This window comes from Mastacembelus armatus, chromosome 20 (assembly GCF_900324485.2).
Source record: "Mastacembelus armatus chromosome 20, fMasArm1.2, whole genome shotgun sequence".
NCBI classification, from domain to species: domain Eukaryota; kingdom Metazoa; phylum Chordata; class Actinopteri; order Synbranchiformes; family Mastacembelidae; genus Mastacembelus; species Mastacembelus armatus.
In genome coordinates this window covers 19,807,853-19,822,083 of record NC_046652.1, presented here as the reverse complement: position 1 = coordinate 19,822,083, position 14,231 = coordinate 19,807,853, and the positions used below count along the sequence as shown (strand labels likewise).

Genomic DNA, 14,231 nt, shown 5'->3' with positions numbered 1-14,231 from the left:
CCCTTTGACACAGACCAGGAACATGGACTAGGTCTGAAAACCAGTTTTTCTATGTTACCCAACATTCTAAGAGTAGCTAAGATCAGTCCTAATTCCCTCTTAAGAGTCCTGGCTAAAGGTTTTTAAGCAAAGCCGGCCCCTCTCTGAGGGTTTTTTAGGAATGTGGCCCTAGGTCTACAGACCAGTTGACATTGTCAGGTGTCACTACTGTTTCATGATAAAGAAAAAAGAACAAACTGTAAAATGGGAAAAAATCCTCCATCCAGATGTGTCCAGGACTCTGCTCCATCACTGTAATCAATATTTACCTGCTGCTGAGGTGTAAAACCAGCAGCCACTGTCCAGTCCCCAGGCCACACCCCCAGTGAACCCAGTGCTGTCACCAGTGTGATAAATGGAATCAAACTGGTAATTTCTTTGTATGTCACATATTAAAAACCTGATGATTTCCCAGCTTCAGTTTCAGTATTACAGCAGTACTAAGCAGTAGCAGAGCTTTATTTACAGACAAGCTGCGTCTCTGATGAAGCTGTAAAATATTTTATTTTCTGTAAATGAATCTAATTCCACATCTTCCCCAAAACATCTTGTTTACATACAATAAAAAAAACAAAAACAAAAACAAGGCATAGTCTCTTCCTGTACAGCTCAGCAGTGACACCCCCCCCAATCAGAGCATGGCGGGTGACACAGGTGAGGAGGGGGTGGAGTCTATGATACAGATATTTACACGTCGTGCCCCAGGCCCTCAAACACATCGCAGATTTTAAAAAATAGCTTCGTTCATTAATAAATACAAAAACAAAAACAAAATAGGAGGAGGAGCAGGAAGTGACTCCTGGAATCGTATTTCTGTTAATTTCTCTTTAAGTTTTAGTGCAACTACGGACAAACAAATGTGACGCGTTCAGGTTTTTCCAGTGGTGTTCCCACACGCGCAGAGGACCAGCCTCATTGTCTGTGAGCCCCGCCCCCTTCGATCCTCCATTCACCTATCACTCCCCCCCACACCCTGATGCCCCTCCCTGTCAGGACGAATCCCTCTAATCACATCGCTCTGATCAAGAAACCCCGCCCACAGATGTATGTGGGGGTGGAGCTTGTTACAGAGCCAGTTCAGTTCATCCACTTGCGGCAGTTGACGGCGCCGCAGTGACACGGCAGCTTGTGCTGGTCGTCCTCCAGGTCGAACTTGTAGTCGTAGCACAGCTGCAAGACAGAGACAGAGACAGGTCCATGAGCAGTGATGTCAGCAGTAAAATGACTTATCTGACTTATATATCTGGACTCAGAACCATCTACAACAGGAAGACTGGGACCAAACTAAACCAGATACAAGCTGAAAAGTAGACCAGACCCAGACCACCACCACCTGCAGAAGTTCTGACAGGCCACCTGCCAGACTGCCTACCTCTTCTCCTCTCTGGATGCGTCGGCAAGCGCTGATGACGATCTTGTTCTCCTTCTCCACCGTCACCACCTCTGTGATGCAGTTAGGGGCACATGAGTGGTTGATGTACCTGTAAATCAGAAACAAACTCAGATTTCACACCAGGACAACAAGCAGAAACCAGATTTATGTGGATCCAGCCTGATCTAGCTGGGGTGGGACTCACCTGGCGGGTCCTCCCGTGATGGTGGCATCAATGACGTAGTCGTTGTCGATGCGAAACATGTACACCCCGCGGTTCTGCAACAGCACAGACAATCTATGTGGTAAACTGGTTGCAATCCAACAAATCTGGGACTGTCCAGTCAGAGCAGGACTTACCTGTGATTCATACAGACGCTCCTTGCGATTGGCCACCTCACTCCTGATGATGGTGCCGATGTACTCAATGACCATGGTGCACTTCTCAATATCTCTGGCAGCATACAGACCCAGACCCTTTGAAAACACAGACAGTTAAGAGTTCAGTCCAACTGGTCTCTGGGTTCAAGGTGGGGTCTGTGGTGTCTTACCTGTATGCGAGAGCGAGCCAGGTACACATTGCTCTTCCACTCAGCCTTCATACGCCGATACTGTGAGGACTTGGAGTGGCGTCCCTGGTGGGCGCCTGCCACAGACTCGCCCGGGGACAGGGAGATGACGCCAGGGACCAGACCCACAATGGAGCCCACCGAGCCCTGGCACCGGGATGCGATGCTGGTCAGCAGATGCGTCCTAGAGGTATAACAACAGACAAAGATAGTGTTAGTCTGAATCAGACCACACAGAGTCCAGAGAACCCTATGCAAGTCGTACCTCTTAGCTTGGCAGGCTTTGGGCTCGGATCGGGCCGAGCCAGACGGGTTGAAGGCCAGAGGCCACTCCATCAGTGGGTTCCTGCCATAGCGGAAAATGTAGCGCTCACATGCCTCTACACCTGGTAACTACACACACAAGACAGGAGTCAAAGTCCAGGTTTAACAGATCAGCATCTACCTGTTAGCATTGCACCTCTTTGCATCAGTCAGTGATCAATTTGATCTAGTTAGCCTGTCAGCATTATCCTTAGCTGGTTAGCTTGTTAGCATTATCCTGAGCTGGTTAGCTTGTTAGCATTATCCTTAGCTGGTTAGCCTGTTAGAATTATCCTGAGCTGGTTAGTCTGTCAGCATTATCCTGAGTTGGTTAGCTTGTTAGCATTATCCTTAGCTGGTTAGCCTGTTAGAATTATCCTGAGCTGGTTAGCTTGTTAGCATTATCCTGAGCTGGTTAGCCTGTCAGCATTATCCTGAGCTGGTTAGCCTGTTAGCATTATCCTGAGCTGGTTAGCCTGTTAGCGTTATCCTGAGCTGGTTAGTCTGTCAGCGTTATCCTTAGCTGGTTAGCCTGTTAGCGTTATCCTGAGCTGGTTAGCCTGTTAGCGTTATCCTGAGCTGGTTAGCTTGTTAGCGTTATCCTGAGCTGGTTAGTCTGTCAGCATTATCATGAGCTGATTAGTCTGTCAGCATTATCCTGAGCTGGTTAGCCTGTCAGCATTATCCTGAGCTGGTTAGCTTGTTAGCATTATCCTGAGCTGGTTAGTCTGTCAGCATTATCCTGAGCTGGTTAGCCTGTCAGCATTATCCTGAGCTGGTTAGCCTGTCAGCATTATCCTGAGCTGGTTAGCTTGTCAGCATTATCCTGAGCTGGTTAGCTTGTCAGCATTATCATGAGCTGGTTAGCCTGTCAGCATTATCCTGAGCTGGTTAGCCTGTCAGCATTATCATGAGCTGGTTAGTCTGTCAGCATTATCCTGAGCTGGTTAGCCTGTCAGCATTATCCTGAGCTGGTTAGCTTGTCAGCATTATCATGAGCTGGTTAGTCTGTCAGCATTATCCTGAGCTGGTTAGCCTGTCAGCATTATCCTGAGCTGGTTAGCTTGTTAGCATTATCCTGAGCTGGTTAGCCTGTCAGCATTATCATGAGCTGGTTAGCTTGTTAGCATTATCCTGAGCTGGTTAGTCTGTCAGCATTATCCTGAGCTGGTTAGTCTGTCAGCATTATCCTGAGCTGGTTAGCTTGTCAGCATTATCCTGAGCTGGTTTGCTTGTTAGCATTATCCTGAGCTGGTTAGTCTGTCAGCATTATCCTGAGCTGGTTAGCCTGCTAGCATCACTAGCTGTGTGTGTTTAACATACAGATTCAATGATCCTGGTCACTGCAGACGTGGTCAGCCCAAACAGATCTTCCCCCTTCAGGTAACCCGGGAACAGCTTCAGAGTCCCAGTGGAAGATCTCAACTGTGCCACTGGTTCCAGGATCTGGTCCCACACAGCTGCAGACAGACGCAGCTTTAGACACATAGAAACTTTAATATTTTTGTTTACAGGTGACAGCATGCGGTCTATGTTTACCTTTAGGTGTAGTTCCAGTCAGTACCAGGTCGTCGTGGCCCTTTTCCACCACCTTGACCTTAAACAGTGGTTGGCCGTCATTGTCCTCGATGTAGCACATGTACTTACAGCGTCTACAGGGGCAGAGCACACTGAGCTAGTTAGTCTGTTAGCATCACCAATGGCTCCAAAAGGTTAGCATTAGACTCACACAATTTATCCTGTTAGCTTACAACCCAAAGACTAGCCTGTTAACATCAGTCTGAACTGTTTGTGGTCAGCAGTGATATTTCACCTGTTACTTTGGCGCATACTCCAATAGATGCGGTTCGCGTGGTAACCAACAGGGAAGATGGCGGTCTTGTTGTGGAAAGTGCTCATCTGGTGTGGCAGCAGCCGCCCAACAGCACGGAACAGTAGACTGCCAACCCGGAAGGTGTGCTGGCGCTCGCCGCGCTGCACCACGGCGGCTATCTGCCGCGCCTCATCCCGCTGCACATACACCCGCCGGAAAACAGCGAAACAGCGCAGCTCCGAGTCATATGGGTCTGAGGATGCCATAGGGTCAGGGATGGGCCCCGGGGTGGAAGGGGGTGAGCTGTAGGTGGACCTGTCTCCCACAAGATAAACCGTTCTGGGCTTGTGGAGGTGACAGAGCATGGTCTTGTCCTACAGAAAAACACAGAATTTACAGCGGGCCTGCAACAGATGATTTAACTGACAAGCTTTTTACAGGGTTACCTTGAAGAAGGTGCAGTGGGCCTGCAGTGCACATGTGAAGTGGTAGGTGTTGGTGCAGCGGAGACGATTGCAGCCACTCGTGGCGCCGCTCTGCTGACAGTGAGCACAGCGTAGGGTCAGGCCTCGTCTCAGAGCCAGCTCCACATTGATCAAGGCACCGGCCTGGGTCTCATACACCTCACTGGACCACAGGGCGCAATTCAGGTGGACCTGACACAGGCAGCAAAACTGGTTATTCCTGCCAGGACATCCGAAGACATGAGCCAACCTGCAGATTCCCAGTAGGGTTCAGCAGACTCACCCACAGGTCCAAGTCCAGGTTCAGTAGTCTGGCAGGACCGTCTGTCTGCCCATCTCCTTGCTGGTGACAGAAGCAGCATCTCCGCTGGTCTTTGGGTAACGGGTCAGGGCGAAGACATGCCCCTAGCTTCTTCAAGAGCACATCCAATTCCTCCTCTGTTGGCATGGCAACTGCCGCGTTAGGAGCACAAGGGCCCCTGGGTAAAAAACAATACAGGACAGCGATAGCACACAGACCCACTAAATGTGATGCAAACAGGCTAACCTTGAGCATCATGGTAACAGGATAGAAGCAGCTCAGTAACTGTGATTAGATGAATGCTAAGCTAACAAGCTAAAAGGTTCAGACTAGCTTACCGAGTGTGATACCAAAAAGCAGCTCAGCATTATGCTAACAAGCTAAACACTTCGAGCTAATCTGTTGCGCATTACGCTAACAAATACCTCAGTGTGATGCTAACATGCTAATCTACATAACACCACACTGACAGACCTACTCAGTGTTAGGCTAACCTGCTGAGCGTGATGCTAACGCTCCAGCGCCTCCATCGGGAACTCTTTATCTTCTTCCCATGCCAGGATGAGTCCTCCTCCCCTGAGACCGCCTGAGGGAGTGGTTTCAGCTTCACCTTCACCTATAAAACAGAGCATCAGTCGACGGGCCAATCACCATTACTATCAACCAGTCAAACAATAGCTCACCTTCAGACTGTCTGTGTGAGGCCGGGTCTCCATGGTGATGGCAGAGGCGGGGGGGAAGGAGGGTGGAGAGGAGGAGGAGGAGGAAGTGGTGGCAGTGGAAATCGAGGGCAGAGTCTGGGGCAGAGAGTGGACAGCAATGGAGGATATGTTGTTGGCATAATGGTGCTGTGCCTTGCTGGGAAGGGGTTGTTCGGAGCCAGACTGCAGGACCAGGCCCGTGGCCTAGGAGCGGACAGTAAGACAAACTGATGTTATCAACTGCATGATTTGATATCAAGCGGCTGTTGGGAACATGGCCTCACCTTGTTTTTGGCTGCTGCATACAGAGCTGAGCAGTTGGTGCTGCAGAATACCAGACTGGATCCTGGTCTTGACTGATCCTCCTGTAACACACACATGGTCACTTCCTATTCACACTCTGCCTCTAAGCACGTTTTCCAACCCGTTTTACCTGCTTCAGCACCTTAACAATGTGGACTCCATTTCCTAGCAGCCCTTTGCAGTAGCTGCAGTATTTGGCAGGCACCAAGCTGCCATGTTGGATGTAGTCCATCCTAATGCCTACTGGTCTCTGCTGTCTGCCACTGGAACCCTGTGCACACACAAACCAGTACCATCACAACATCGCTGTTACTTCATCAGTGACATCAGCTGATGGATGGGATCCCAACCTGCACCAGTGGTGTACGGACTCTGGCCAACAGGGTCAAAGGATTTGACTCGGGGGCTGCCAGTTGGGTCAGCTGGTAGTCAGCAGGCACAGGGACCCTCAGCAGCTCCGCCACTGCTGTCATGACACCTGCAATATTCTGTACAAAGAGAGTGGTGTTATCAGGAGGAGGAGCTTAAAATCAGGTGCTTCCTCTAAGGACCGTAAAACAAATCTATTCACCTGAGCCGCAACAGCGTTCAGGGTCATTGCTATGGTGACCAGATCAGTGCTGGGGCAGGAGGACAGACCTTGAGGGTTAGGCTCCCCTTTTGCTTCCAGTTTCACTGCAGAGCCTACACACAGACACAAATGAGAACCAGGTAACAAACCACCTTGAAAACCAGAGACTTCTGGTACTGTTGACCCACCTTTCCCCCATGCACAGGGCGCCGTGGGAATTGTAGGCGATGAGCAGGGTGACAGTGGCTCCAGCTTGATAAAGGACAGGTCTGGGTATCTGCTGACCTCACCATCGGCCAAGCTCTCTGGAGACGATGACGGGATAAAGCCGTCTGGGCTGTCACGCTCTGACACATCCTGGACCCTGGAAGTTGGGGGATAAGAAAAACAACTATGTCCAAGAAGAGAAAAAACCCTGTAGCTTTTAAAACCATGGTTTTCAGAGCTTACCTGAGTTCTTCCTGGTTGTTATGAGGTGGGGTCGGCAGGGAGGCGGGGACATCCACAGTTTTGGAAGTATGGTTTAGAGTGAGAGGCTCCTCTCTCTTCTGCTTCAACCCAGACACACCTGGAAAAAAAAAAGTTCAGTAGCTTAGAATGACAAGAAAAATAAATAAATACAACAAAAGTAAATGGAAACAAACAAATCCATCTCTCTCACCGTCCTGCTCACCCAGCTCCTTCCTCGCCAGCTCCTCTGTCGTGGCAAAGCCATTCACCAGTTTCTGCCTGGAGACGGGCGGCGGAGTGGGGGGCAGCGAGGCTGGAGGTGTGGGGGGGTTGCTGAGATTGTTCTGCAGTAAGGGTGGTAACAGAAACATTAGAGGACAGATGGATTGCCTTAGTGGTCCTTTATTGATCCAGTGTCAGTACCTGGCAGATTAGCTGGGAATAGTAGTCCGTGACACCATCCAAACTGGCATTCCCGAAGGAGCCGCTCAGCCTGGAGTCCCTGCCTAGAGATGAGCTGCCATATGGTGGGAAAAGGCTCAGATCCACCCCCAGGACAGGCTCCATGAGGGGCAGTGCCGCTAGCTGTAGAGGGACAGAAATCCAGCATCAGCACAGATCAGATCACAGGACCAGAAGAGGCAGGCAGGAGTAGTGATCTACCTGTCTGAGCTGTGTCACCAGCTGGTCAGAGGTGGAGTTGGCATCGTCCTCTTCTTCCCTCTTCCTCCTCTTGTGCTTGGGCAGAGCTCGGTCTTTGTCTGGCCGACCCGCTAGCCTCTTGTTGCAACGCTGAGTCTTCTTCCTGATGGAGGGGTCTGGGTCCAGGTTGTCTGCCTGTTGGATGCAGAGAAAGGAAAATACATGTTAAAGTGCTACTGGGACTTAAACACATAGACCACCCAGGATAAACCCCACCCTCTCACCGAGTTGTTGTGGTAACCAGACCCGTCTTCCTCCTCCCCCTCGGACCGGAAGTCGGAGGTCTTGTCTCTCAGCAGGTGTCTGAGCAGCTCCTTACCCCCGTCGCCCCCGTGGAGAGGAGAGGGAGGAGGTAATCCCTCGCCATCCTCCATCTTCATCGCACCTTCTCTGCAGGCTGCGCCCTCCTCACGCTCCACCTACAGGAAGACACAAAACACTGCAAAGTACTGTAACGAACAGGCAAATATTTCCTGTGGACGAAGCATCTGCGAACCTTGACCTCCTGGGCTGCTGCAGTCATGGGAGCTCTGAGCGAGGCTGCAATCCTGGTCAGCAGCTCCTGAGAGTCTGATCGGTCAGTGTTGGCCTGGGTGGGTGTGGAGCAGGATGTGTCAGAGGAGGCCTGAGGAGTGGCTGGGGCTGTGGCATCATCAGAGTGTGAGGACAGTGGGGTCTGGGCCCCACCCCCATCATCACCATCCTTCCTTCTGCTCCTCATCTTTGGTTTGTCATCAGAGGACAGATGGAGGACACGGGAAGGGGAAGACTGATCCCCTGAATGGGAAGGGGCTGCTAAAGTCCCAGCCAGATGCACTGGTCCCTGGATTGAGACAGGGCCGGACAGCCTCAGTCTGGCCAGGTCTACGGGGGAGCTGTGTTCAAGCAGGACCCTTGCCTGGTCTGCTGCAGCCCCAGAGACCCCACTTGGAGCCTGGGGACCTCCGGGGACTGAGGGTCCTGCTGTAAAGCCCTGGTGTGGTAAAGGTGCCTCCATCTGATGCTGTGATAGAGGTCTAGGGGGTGGAGCAGATCGGAGAAACTCCTGGGGCAGCTCAGAGCTGAAGAAGGGCATCTGGGAGAGACTGTCCACAGCTGGGGTCAGAGCCGTGGGGCCACCAGGTCCAGGCGCTGGCCCGACACGGGCACCTGCTCCAGGACCCATAGGGGGTCCCAGGTGACCCTGCTGCTCTAGTCCCAGTCTTTGCTGCAAGGCCCGGTGACGTTCCACCTGGAAACAGAGCAAAAGGTGCTGTTTCTATTTCCTGTTCTCAACAAAACCAACAACTTTCTATTTCATGTTCCCATTTTCTCTTCTCTCTAGAATGAAGTGAACTGACCTCCTGCATGAGTTGCACCCGCTGCCTCTCCTGCTGCTCCCTCAGCCGCTCCCTGCGCTCCCGTTCCTGGAAACCTTCGCTGAACGGGTTGTTGTCGTCAAACTTCACCTGTGGGGGTGAGGGCGTTCAGCTTTAGCTCGTATTTAGCACAAATGAATGTGGTGTACTCAGCATAACCATGGACAACCTGAAGCACTGCAACTCCAAACTAACAGCTAAAGTGGACTTCCTGCTTTTAGGTAAACAAAGTTCACCTGTGAAAATTGAAGCATCTTTCAGAATCACACAGTGGTCCTAAAGCCTAAGAAAGAAGTTAAATTGAAAAATAAGTGGTCCAGACCTAAATGGATCTGTAGACCACAAAGCATGTGTGGGTCAGGGGTTTTACCTGAGGAGTAGAGGCAGCACTGTCTCCCGACGGTCCAGAGGAGCCCCGGGGCCCTGCAGTGAAGTTGGCCACCATGGCTGGAGTCTGAGGGGGCACCCTCTGCAGCATTACACCAGGAGCCCAACCAGATTGGACATTTGGAGTGTGGGGCTGCAAGGGCACCATAGTTTGGGGGATGGGCGGCACAGCGGCCGGCGGCTGCTGCAGGGCCCGTTGCTGCTGTTTGGTCCTGTAGTCCTCGATGAGCTCTGCATGGTCTTTCTGCTGCTTCCTGATCTGTAACCAAACGGAGAGGCTCAGGATCTGAGACCATCACAGGGGGAAGCTAGATTTATAATGAAGCCACCTACCTGCTCCAGCTGCTTCTGCACTGCCCCCTGCTGTTCCGTGACACAGCGGAGCTGGGCAGCGTCCTCCTCAGCGAAGACCCTGCCCGCCTTCTTGGCCGTCCTCTGCTTGGCCGACAAGGCCTTCTTGGTCTTACGGTGCGCGGCAATCTGGTCCTCCAGAAGGCGTTGCTGCATTTGCAGGAGTTGCTGTGTCTCCCCCAGCCACTCCTCATACTGTCGCTGTTGGGAGTCATCTGTGGACCCCACACACCCGTCGTTTCAATAAGGCTCTGGGTTTGTGCTAGTTCTGAGTATGTACTGATCATGAGTCTGTGGTGGTTCTGGACATGTGGGTATGTGCTGATTTGGTGTTATACTTACTGACAAAGCCAGGGCTGAAGCTTGGGGGGTCTGGTCTCACCAGCTGAGGGTTCACCTTAGTCTCCTAGCAGGAAGAAAAAAAAGTAAGTTACACACGTGGACACAAGTATGGGGACACAAACCCAGTGTGTGTCTGGAGGGAGTCCCTCACCTGTCCTGCCAGTAGTGGAGGCTGAGAAGTCCCCTCTGGAACTGGTGCTCCTGGAGTCTGCTGGAACCTGTTGATGACCAGGGGGTTCAGGGCCAGGTTCCCCTGTGTCATTACCTTGTTGATCCCCTTCAGAGCCACCATCTTGGCTTTCATGATGGGATCTGTGATGGAGTCCAAGTCTGCTAATGACACAAATAAGATCAAGTTTCAAACCTGATTTAAGTCTTAGACCAGGTTTTTCAGGGTTCAGGTCAGTGAAGGACCAAGTCTATCATGGAGCACATCAGTTAACTCTAGCCTGGCTTTGCCTAGATTTGTCAGGGAACAGGAATGATAGGGACCAAATCTTTGAGGGTTCTGATCTCACAGGGACCAGATTTGTTTTATTCTATCAAATACTAGGTCTTACCCATGTTGGGGAACACAGGATCTGGCGTGGACCTTTGCCTAATCAGAGCCTGCATCTGTTTCTGCTGCTGCTGCTCCTGGCGCTCCTGGTCCAGCAGGTCCTGCAGGAGGAGCGGTTGCTCTTCCAGGAGCAGGGGTTTGGACTTGATCTGGTTTGGGACCTGGTTCTGGTTGAAAACCGCTGCACTCTGGATCTGGGTTGAGGGGCCCGGCTGTGGAGACTGGACCTGAGGGATGAAGAGGCGAGGTTGGACCGGGGGGACATGAGGAGTCACATGAGAGGACACTGGGATCCCTTGAGGGTGGGAGGCAAGGAGAGCTGTGGGAGATCCAAAGGGTCTCTGCTGGAAGACAGACTGTGGACCTGCAGACAAAAAGACAGAGGAGACAGGAAAGGACGCAAGGAAAACAGGTATACAGGGTGAAGGAAAGACAGAGGAAACAAAAATAGAGACGGGGAGAAAAGGATATGAGGTAGGGAAGGTAACAAGACAGAAAAAAGAAATGGGGAAACATGGAGACAAAATAAAACAGAGACAGGAAGGGAAGAAACAAGTGAGGACACAAGAAAAGAGATGGAAGGAAATTAGAAAACAGGTAAAAAACACAAGGAAATATGTAAGGAGACTTCCTGGTTGGATCTTGGCTGCAAATTGATGACTGATCAACAAAGACCTCATCTGTTTCCGATTACCTGCAACAGTGGGAGGCGGGGCCTGTTCCTGGACTTGGAGGGCCAGCAGGTCCCCTGGACTGGGACCAGGTTCCTCCATCTTGTCCTGGAGGCAATAGAGATATCGATTAGATTTCTTTTTGGCCTCATTATTCAGCTTACAATTAATTGTATAACTAGCAAATCAATGTAGAAACAGCAATTCAATACACGGTTCACTTGGTCATGCAGACAGCTTCGCTACACCTGGAACATTAACCTGAATTATTTAGCATAACCCGAGTCCAACTCGCTCCATGACCCACTGTCACAGCAGCCGACACAGTCCTGCCTAATGATGCAGGTGTAATATTACAGCTTCTCTGGCTGCTCAGGGGATCTACTGCTTATTGATATAGCACCTTTTACAAACCAGTGCTTCACAATAAAATGCACAGTAAAATCATGTAAGTGCTTAAAATAAAAGAAACACACATGCAAATAAACACAAGACTCACATAAAAGAGACAACCGTAAAACCCCTAATTTAAATAAAAGTAGAACAGCTCCTCCTTCCATAATATGGGGGGCCATCGCTTGAAAGGCTCGGTCCCCTCTGGTTTTGAAATGGGTCTGGCAGCCAGTGAAGTGCTGCTAAAACTGGTTTAATTTTAAAAGCCTAGCCACAAATGCAGGCATGGACCTACCCTGACGAGAGGATGACAATTTGCATTTCCATTTGAGTTTTGACAGAAACAGTGACGATGAAAATGCAACACACTGGGGGTGCTGTCTCATTCCAATATGAAGGGTAATGGGTTCCATTTAAAGCTTTAACCAAAATAATTAAAAGTGAATTTTCTGTTGAATAGACAAAAAAAAATTCCAGTTTTGGGGTCACTGATCGATCAGGTGTCGATTGGTAGGTGGACTCACCCTGGGGAGGAGGGCACCAGCTCCTGCCTCAGGTCTGGCTGTGACAACAAGTCGTGGTTGCGGCATTGGCTGTCGGGCCACAGTGACGTCATCCTTCCCTTCTTGTTTGACCTGGCTCAACAGGTGTGCCTGGCCATCGGACTTCCTGGACCCGCTACCATCCCTCTCCTCCATTGGATCCCCCAGGTCCAACTCCTCATGGTCTTCCAGGTTGAGTTCAGTGTCAGGGTCAGCAATGAGATCGAACAGCAAAAAGTCATCTAGGTGGAGGTCCAAATCTTCTTTACCTGAAACACAAACCCAGAACCAGGTCAGATGAGCACTAGGAGCAAATCCTTATCATCAGCAACCGTGTCCATACCGTCTTCAGGGTCTAGGTTCAGGTTGAGGTCCACCAGGTCCTTCACCTCCACATCCTCCAGGTCCTTCACAGTCGAGTCCTCTGCTTCCAGGTGCTCCTCCATCCCATCGGGTCTAGGGAGCAACACTTCTGCTGCAGGGCCCAAGTGCTGTTGGTCCTGCTGTTTCAGCTGCTCCAGAGCTAGTGGTGTCTCATCCAACTGGGGCCCCTGCCCAGACCGAACCGGTGGAAGCTCAGGGTCTGTGGCAACAGCTGTGGGGAAGGGCAGCCTGAGGCGGGTCTCAGGTGTGCGGTGGCGGAGCTCTATGTATGGCTGTCCCATGATGCTGTGCTGCTGGATGGGTAAGGAACTCTGCAGATAAGACTGGGGGACAGCTGGGGGCAGGACAAACAGACTTGTTAAAACCTGGATCAATGAACAAACTGACCAACTGATGGCAGTATCCTGACCTGATATGGGACCAGGGCGGATACCGGTAAACTCCCCTGGTGACAGCTTCCGCAGTGGGACTGGGACTCCCTCCAAAGTAGGACGAGGAATGGGACCCTGGGAAGCTCCTGGTGGAGCAGGGAACCTAAGGAGACCCGCAGGGAGGAGAAAAGGAGAATAAGACAAATAAGAGAATAAGAAAACAAGGAGAGAACAAAGACATTAGACATGAAGTGGAGGAGATGAAATGAGGAAACTAGGACGAGATCAGTAGAAGCAGAAGGAAAAAAAAAGAAAGGAAAAGGAGATGGAGCAAGAAGAGATGACTGATGAAAGATTAGGTGGGTAGAAAGAAGAAGATGAGGACATAAAGGGAAAAGAAAAGGAGACAAATGGACAGAACGGATGAGGTAACAGGACTTGAGAAAAAGGAGGCAAGAGAAAAGAAAAGAGCAGGAGGAGACAAGAGCAAGATTGAGAGACCACATCACAGACCAGGTCAGGAGCAGTTTTGTATTCCCTCCTCGCCTTGGGGCCGGTCCTCTGACCCCCAGCTCCCTGGGGAGACTCTGCCTGGCAAAGGGGCCCTCACTAGGTGTGAAGCTCCTCTGCTGCTCTCCCGGGAAACCTCCTGGGAACCTTGGGGCCAGGGCCAGGGCCCCTGCTGGCCCACCGGGTGTCACTGTGCCTGGGTAGGGGGGTGGAGGGCGTCCAAATGGGTCCGCTGGTGCTGCAGCAGCTGTGGAGTCCTCTTGGGACCAATGGAGGGGGGTTCCTGATCCTGGGGCGGTAGCAGAGGCAGGTTGTCCAGAAACTAGTTCCTGATGCCCCTTGAGGGCACTCTTCTGCTGCTGCTGTCTCAGGAGGTGCTGGCGCAGACGCTGACGCTAGGGGGGGTACAGGAAATACAGTAAACGGTGTAGCGAAACAGTGAAAGGTTGTAAAAAAGGGTATGGTAGTAAAACACAGTGAGCCACAGTACAAAAAGACGAGCCAGCTTACCTGGCGCAGCTTCTCTTCTGAGTCCCCAAGCTGGGGCATCATGCTCATTGTTCCATCCAGCACTGCCACGTCATTGGCCGCTGTCTGGTCTGGTTGCGAGGGGCCAGAGAAACAGCCTTCGTCCGAAATCCCAGGGTGCTTTGGTGTCTGGCTGCTGGGAGGTCGGGGAAATGAGTCCAACTGTTGATGTTGTTGTCGTCCTGGAGACTAGAACAAAAACAAACAACTTAAAAAAAACTGCAGTACAGACAAGTAGCAGTAAAAA

At 51.2% G+C, this 14,231-nt stretch overlaps 1 protein-coding gene across 4 annotated transcripts in view; it reads right to left on the bottom strand.

Moving 5' to 3' along the window:
- Positions 1-519: 519 nt before the first annotated feature.
- LOC113121848 (histone-lysine N-methyltransferase 2C-like) overlaps positions 520-14,231 on the bottom strand; it is a 34,207-nt gene continuing 20,495 nt past the window's right edge. For 3 of the 4 annotated variants that reach the window (XM_026292686.2, XM_026292687.2, XM_026292688.2), the window contains 36 exons: positions 13,967-14,173; positions 13,460-13,851; positions 12,985-13,109; positions 12,535-12,909; positions 12,174-12,460; positions 11,280-11,364; positions 10,587-10,949; positions 10,178-10,359; positions 10,027-10,090; positions 9,667-9,899; positions 9,317-9,592; positions 8,929-9,036; positions 8,085-8,819; positions 7,813-8,007; positions 7,550-7,723; positions 7,310-7,471; positions 7,098-7,230; positions 6,887-7,004; positions 6,625-6,800; positions 6,437-6,549; positions 6,216-6,353; positions 5,996-6,136; positions 5,847-5,927; positions 5,545-5,766; positions 5,356-5,477; positions 4,844-5,039; positions 4,543-4,752; positions 4,097-4,470; positions 3,823-3,935; positions 3,607-3,743; positions 2,246-2,373; positions 1,963-2,164; positions 1,772-1,888; positions 1,617-1,690; positions 1,412-1,520; positions 520-1,209 (listed from right to left, as the gene is read on the bottom strand). In XM_026292686.2, the coding sequence (XP_026148471.1) occupies positions 1,117-1,209; positions 1,412-1,520; positions 1,617-1,690; positions 1,772-1,888; positions 1,963-2,164; positions 2,246-2,373; positions 3,607-3,743; positions 3,823-3,935; positions 4,097-4,470; positions 4,543-4,752; positions 4,844-5,039; positions 5,356-5,477; positions 5,545-5,766; positions 5,847-5,927; positions 5,996-6,136; positions 6,216-6,353; positions 6,437-6,549; positions 6,625-6,800; positions 6,887-7,004; positions 7,098-7,230; positions 7,310-7,471; positions 7,550-7,723; positions 7,813-8,007; positions 8,085-8,819; positions 8,929-9,036; positions 9,317-9,592; positions 9,667-9,899; positions 10,027-10,090; positions 10,178-10,359; positions 10,587-10,949; positions 11,280-11,364; positions 12,174-12,460; positions 12,535-12,909; positions 12,985-13,109; positions 13,460-13,851; positions 13,967-14,173 (6,960 nt within the window). In that variant the 3' untranslated portion in view covers positions 520-1,116. The remainder of the gene's footprint in view (positions 1,210-1,411; positions 1,521-1,616; positions 1,691-1,771; positions 1,889-1,962; positions 2,165-2,245; positions 2,374-3,606; positions 3,744-3,822; positions 3,936-4,096; positions 4,471-4,542; positions 4,753-4,843; positions 5,040-5,355; positions 5,478-5,544; positions 5,767-5,846; positions 5,928-5,995; positions 6,137-6,215; positions 6,354-6,436; positions 6,550-6,624; positions 6,801-6,886; positions 7,005-7,097; positions 7,231-7,309; positions 7,472-7,549; positions 7,724-7,812; positions 8,008-8,084; positions 8,820-8,928; positions 9,037-9,316; positions 9,593-9,666; positions 9,900-10,026; positions 10,091-10,177; positions 10,360-10,586; positions 10,950-11,279; positions 11,365-12,173; positions 12,461-12,534; positions 12,910-12,984; positions 13,110-13,459; positions 13,852-13,966; positions 14,174-14,231) is intronic. The other variant, XM_026292689.2, reaches the window with a different exon arrangement.